The following is a 7,093-nucleotide window of genomic DNA, read 5'->3' on the forward strand; positions in this document are numbered from 1 at the left end:
CCAGATGGTCAACACTGAAATCAGATTGATTATATTCTTTCCAGCCAAAATGGAGAAGCTCTATACAGTTAGCAAAAAAAAGACCAGGAGCTGTCTGTGGCTCAGACCATGAATTCCTTATTGCCAAATTCAGACTGAAATTGAAGAAAGTATGGAAAACCACTAGACCATTCAGGTACGACCTAAATCAAATCCCTTATGATTATACAGTGGAAGTGAGAAATAGATTTAAGGGCCTAGATCTGATAAATAGAGTGCCTGATGAACTATGGAATGAGGTTCGTGACATTGTACAGGAGACAGGGATCAAGACCATCCCCATGGAAAAGAAATGCAAAAAAGAAAAATGGCTTTCTGGGGAGGCCTTACAAATACCTGTGAAAAGAAGAGAAGCAAAAAGCAAAGGAGAAAAGGAAAGATATAAGCATCTGAATGCAGAGTTCCAAAGAATAGCAAGAAGAAATAAAAAAGCCTTCTTCAGCGATCAATGCAAATAAATAGAGGAAAACAATAGAATGGGAAAGACTAGAGATCTCTTCAAGAAAATCAGAGATACCAAAGGAACATTTCATGCAAACATGGGCTCGATAAAGGACAGAAATGGTATGGACCTAACAGAAGCAGAAGATATTAAGAAGAGGTGGCAAGAATACACAGAAGAACTGTACAAAAAAGATCTTCATGCCCAAGATAATCACGATGGTGTGATCACTGACCTAGAGCCAGACATCCTGGAATGTGAAGTCAAGTGGGCCTTAGAAAGCATCACTATGAACAAAGCTTGTGAAGGTGATGGAATTCCAGTGGAGCTATTCCAAATCCTGAAAGATGATGCTGTGAAAGTGCTGCACTCAATATGCCAGCAAATTTGGAAAACTCAGCAGTGGCCACAGGACTGGAAAAGGTCAGTTTTCATTCCAATCCCAAAGAATGCTCAAACTACTGCACAATTGCACTCATCTCACACGCTAGTAAAGTAATGCTCAAAATTCTCCCAGCGAGGCTTCAGCAATATGTGAACCCTGAACTGCCCGATATTCAAGCTGGTTTTAGAAAAGGCAGAGAAACCAGAGATCAAATTGCCAACATCCACTGGATCATGGAAAAAGCAAGAGAGTTCCAGAAAAGCATCTATTTCTGCTTTATTGACTATGCCAAGGCCTTTGACTGTGTGGATCGCAATAAACTGCGGAAAATTCTGAAAGAGATGGGAATACCAGACTACCTGATCTGTCTCTTGAGAAGTTTGTATGCAGGTCAGGAAGCAACAGTTAGAACTGGACATGGACCAACAGACTGGTTGCAAATAGGAAAAGGAGTTCGTGAAGGCTGTATATTGTCACCCTGTTTATTTAACTTCTATGCAGAGTACATCATGAGAAACTCTGGGCTGGATGAAGCACAAGCTGAAATCAAGATTGCGAGGAGAAATATCAGTAACCTCAGATATGCAGATGACAACACCCTTATGGCAGAAAGTGAAAAGGAACTACAAAACCTCATGATGAAAGTGAAAGTGGAGAGTGAAAAAGGTGATTAAAGCTCAACATTCAGAAAACAAAGATCATGGCATCCGGTCCCATCACTTCATGGGAAATAGACAGGAAAACAGTGGAAACAGTGTCAGACTTTATTTTTCTGGGCTCCAAAATCACTACAGATCATGACTGCAGCCATGAAATTAAAAGACTCTTATTCCTTGAAAGGAAAGTTATGACCAACCTAGACAGCATATTCAAAAGCAGAGGCAGTACTTTGCCAACAAAGGTTCATCTAGTCAAGGCGATGGTTTTTCCTGTGGTCATGTATGGATGTGAGAGTTGGACTGTGAAGAAGGCTGAGTGCCGAAGAATTGATGTTTTTGAACTGTGGTGTTGGAGAAGACTCTTGAGAGTCCCTTGGACTGCAAGGAGATCCGATCAGTCTATTCTGAAAGAGATCAGCCCTGGGATTTCTTTGGAAAGAATGATGCTAAAGCTGAAACTCCAGTACTTTGGCCACCTCATGCGAAGAGTTGACTCATTGGAAAAGACTCTGATGCTGGGAGGGATTGGGGGCAGAAGGAGAAGGGGAGGACAGAGGACGAGATGGCTGGGTGGCATCACTGACTCGATGGACGTGAGTCTCAGTGAACTTCGGGAGTTGGTGATGGACAGGGAGGCCTGGCGTGCTGCGATTCATGGTGTCGCAAAGAGTCGGACACGACTGAGTGACTGATCTGATCTTATCTGATCCTATCCTGTTCTTTCTACTTACTGGTAGCTTTCCACCACCTTTATTATATCTTACACTTCCTCACCTTTAATGTTAGAATGATCTAAGACTTGGTCCTGGACCTTCTCTCTAAAATTCTCCTTTGATAAGTTAATCCAATTTAATAGTTTTAAATGTCATTTATGTACTGATTACTCCTAAAGTAACATAACCAACTTTGGTCTTTCCAATGAGTTCCAAATTCTAAACACCTCCTTGGAAGTTTCAGTGTAGAGTCTACTGGACATCTCAAATTTAACGTATATGAATAACACTCTTAACCAATTTCAAAACCTAATCCTTCCCAGTATTCTCCATCTTTGTAGTAAATGGCACTGCCATCCACCCATTTAATCTTTTAAAATCTGGATATTATCTATGATTCTGCTCTTTTCCTTATCCCCCATATGTGATCAATCACTAAAACTTGTCTACCTTACCTCCAAAATATATCTTGAATCAGTCAACTTCTTCCATCTCAATTACTACTACCTAAATGGTCCCAATATTCATCATAATCTTTGCTGAAGTACTGCAAGAGTCTTGCTGCCTCTACTGTCCACTGCTTAAAACACTAAGGTTTCCCATTACATTCATAATAAACTCAGGCTTCTTACCCTGGCTTTCAATGCTTACATTATCCATCCTCATCTATTTTCTACCTTCATCTTGAACCAGTTTGCCATTTTATTTTTTGACCTACCCAAACTACTACTATTTTTGCTTCTCATATACATTAAGATTGCTCTCTTGCCAAGTTTTTGCATATACTGTTCCCTCTGCTTGGAATTCTTCTCCCCGGTTTTTGCATGACTAGTCCTTCTCATCATTTGGTTTTTCAACTTAAATATTATTTTTTGGAGAAGCCTTCCCTGATTTACTATATCTTATGTTATCCCCTCCCACAACTGTTCAGTTACTCTTCTAATCCAGAATCCTACTTTATTTTTCTCATAGAATATTGCTGCTGTTGTTGTTGCTGTTCTTTAGTTGCTACATCATGTCTGACTTTTTGCAACCCTATGGGCTATAGTCTGCCAAATTCCTCTGTCCATGGGATTTCCCAGGCAAGAATACTGGTGTGAGTTGTCATTTCCTTCTCCAGGAGATCTTCCTGACCCAAGGACTGAACTTCTGTCTCCTGCTTGGCTGGCAGATTCTTTACCACTGAGCCACCTGGGAAGCTCCCTGAGAATACAAACAGTCAAAATACCACACAAACTTTCCATCTTTATGTTCTCTCCTCATCTACTTTATTCTTGAGAACTGGAATTGCAGGTGTGTGGAAAAGTATTTGATAAATTTCAGCATTTACTTAAGATGAAAACACCAATTTAAAAAGGAATAGAGAATTTCCTTATCTTTATAATAGCTATCTAACAAAGATTGAAAGGAAACAGTAAATTCTCATGATACATTTTCTTGAAGATCAAGAATAAGATTATAATTCATTAGCAGCATCTTAATTATTTTTCTTTCACAATCCTTCTTGGATCCTGTTGACTCAGTATACATCTAAAATCTGACCACTTGTGAACCATATTGCTACCAGCCAGGTCCTCATCACTATTATCTCTCTCCTTTATTACTGCATTAGCCTGCTAAGATATCTCTTGCTTCTAATCTTTCCTCTTCATATCCTCAACATGGATTCAATTTATTGAACATCATTTAATTGATAAAGTTTATTAAAATGTATACTTAGAATTAACAAAGTTAAATTAAACCTAATGAAACAAAACTTGAGAACAACAACAAACTCTAATACTTAATTTCACTCAGAATGAATGTCAAAATGCTTACAACTGCCAATAAGATCCTAGATAATCTGACTTGCTGTTCTCTCTGATCTCACCTTTTCATCAGTCTGATGAAACCATACTGGCATCCTTCCATACATCCCAGGAATAGGACTTTGCATAGATCCACACTTCAACCTAGAATCTTATTTCTTCAGATTTCTATGTGGTTAATTGTCTCTTCAAATATTTGCTCAAATATCAATTTTTCAATGAGGTTAATTTAATCATACAATTTTAAATTGTAACAATCCCCACTACTGCATACTAGTCCTCAAGTCATCTACTTTTTTTCCTATGAAATTTGCTACCTTCCACTATGTAATTTACTTTATTTATTATGTTTATTTTGTGTATTTTTTGGTAAAAGGTAAGCTCTGTGAAGACAAAAACTCTTTGCTTATATGTCCAAGAGAGTGGCTGGCATTCAATATTAATTTAATAAATCAATTTATTTGTCATTTATTAGAAATTAGCAGGAAATGAATGAAATAATTGCTGGGCATTTTTAAAACTCCAGATGGTACTAGATAGTATGAAATTTTAGTCTGCCCAGTTTATGAATTAACTTACACTCATTCACTCATTCAATCAGGGTGAAAAAGTGATATATGAACAGGACTATGAAAGATAAGAAAGATTTTTGAAAGGCAAAGGCAATGGGAGAAGTTTCTAATCAAGAATACCCAACTAGTTAATACCAAAACCAGTGTATGAAATTGCATCATGAAATGGAATATGAGTATGACATTGAAAATATTAACTGAAGGAAGAAACAAAATTTCCAGACCAGGAGGCAGATAAAATGGTTGACGGGAGTGACACAGAGTTGACAACAGGCATAGTAAGCATAATGCAAGGCTATGGGGCATAAAAGCAGCAATAGAAAATTGTGATACCTCTACTACAGTTTAAAGTTTGTTTGTTTGTTTTTAGGAAATGCTAAACTATAAATAAATGGAAGATGAACAAAGTATTGATTTGTTCCAAGATGAATCTTTGATTTAAAAAAAAAAAATCTATAGTTTCAAGATATTTATTTTTACCTGTTATATAACTGTGTTGAAACACTGCTGCTTTGCTGTGCTCTAAGTGTGCAACTAATCTACCCTTTCCACTCACTCACCATTAGTTTTGATGTCTTCTTGCTGACGTCTGATTGTCAAGAATAAGCTCTAATTCCATGATCTGCCTTCCTTAGGCAAATTTCCATTTTCTGAACACTGCCAAAAGTCTTTTATGTATGGAAAAAATTCTGCTACTACTCTCTGAGTAGTTAATAAATGAATAAATACACCATTATCCCTGAAGCCTCAACAGTTCCAAGTAAGATACACAGATATATATATATATATATATATATATATATATATATATATACCATTAATTCACTGCTGTTGGCAAAAGAGGAACAACACAAACTGGTTAAATTTCTTCTAGACCTATATGGGACTATGTAGGAAGAGTCACAAATGGGATGGTACTATTTGATTCAGTAATCCCATTAGTAAAAACGTACTATAATAAAAACAAGTCAGCAGAAGGAAAAAAAAAAAAAAAAAAAAAAAAAAAAAAAAAAACCTCTGGGCATAGAGATGATAATTGCAATACTGTCTATAGGACAAAAAATTTGGAATTAAACTAAATGTAGAAAATTTAAAAATTGGCATACTAAAATGTAAAACATAGTATTTATTCATTGAAATACTAGTTGTGAGACCTTGAGTTTAGAGGGGAAAGTTTATACTATAATGTTAAGGGAGAACATAGAGGAAAATACTATAGGTTTGCAACTAGATGAAATTTGCAACTATTGTACAAACACTAGACAATAATGTGCAAATGTGAAAACACTTGTATTAATGTGGTGGAATTTAGAGAGACTATCAGTATTTAAAATGTATTTTTGTGTTTTTATATTATCAGCTTTTGAAGCCCTAGTCCATTAAAGTAGTTGTGTTCATAATGTAACATTCCTTAGGACTTGGTTCCTACACAAATGCTGGTGGTTGGACTAGTATTCAGTACTTCACATCTTTAAGTGAACATTAGGATCATGCAGAGAAATTATTAAACATGCTATTTCTGACCCCATCTCAGGCTTTTAATGCTAACTCTAGGGTGGGATCCAAGGATCTACATTTTTAATAAGAAAACATAAAAATTATATCCAAGTTTGCCTCCACTTGTGTGTTTTATTGTGGTCTTTAACACACCAGGAACTCTCTATAATTACTAGCTTCTTTTTAATGCTACTATTTATTTTAATCTTTTTTCTACTTTATTCCTCAGCCTGCAGCAAAATGGATTCATAAGCTGCTTTAAAGAACAACTGAGCACTTCATTTCACAGAATGGCCTTACCATAGTTAACAATAGCTACTCTCAAATGAGCATTTCTACTTCTGTGGAACTGTAATAAATAAAAAACAAGTCTTCTGTGAGCACAAGGAGTTGATTTTTTTACATGTAATTTATAAAGGTGATGTATAGAGGTGTATGATTTTTTTACTAGAAGCCTGATCTACTCAGGACAAAGGTTTGCAGCATTTTACATCACTTCACTTTGGAAGCTACTTCTGTGTTCAGGTTGTAACAGCAATGTTCTTTGGGATTCTCTTACATGTTCTGTTAAATTTCTGTTTTACTTTATATTTAGAAAAAAATAAAGAAAATGGAAAGAACCAGATCTTTCACACCATTAAAATAAACAGAGATATATGTAGATTATAATCCCCACCACCCACATACATAAAAAAAATTCCAAATGCTATCATTTATCTTTAAAAATTTCTTTAGTTTATTTTTTTAATGATAAACTGCAAGTGACCATAGGAGGATAAAATATGCTTATCAATCATTATACAAATTCCTATGAATATGCTTTTCATATTCCTTCTGGATGTGGAAGGAAAGATACATGCATGCATCCATGCATGCATATAGACATACAATTACACTGTATTTCTTGTAGTTGCTCTTTCTTCCTGACTTTTCTCTTTCAAACCAGACTTTAGACCATCTTTAGAAATGCACTTTGAG

The 7,093-nt window shown here is 35.9% G+C and overlaps 1 protein-coding gene across 1 annotated transcript in view; it reads left to right on the forward strand.

The window, feature by feature from the left end:
- Positions 1 to 6,478, forward strand: part of CYLC1 (cylicin 1) — a 45,300-nt gene extending 38,822 nt beyond the window's left edge. The window contains 1 exon segment of the mRNA XM_044937118.1: positions 6,345 to 6,478. Coding sequence (XP_044793053.1) covers positions 6,345 to 6,377 — 33 coding nt within the window. The 3' untranslated portion in view covers positions 6,378 to 6,478.
- Positions 6,479 to 7,093: the final 615 nt, after the last annotated feature.

Source organism: Bubalus bubalis, chromosome X, assembly GCF_019923935.1.
Source record: "Bubalus bubalis isolate 160015118507 breed Murrah chromosome X, NDDB_SH_1, whole genome shotgun sequence".
NCBI lineage: Eukaryota > Metazoa > Chordata > Mammalia > Artiodactyla > Bovidae > Bubalus > Bubalus bubalis.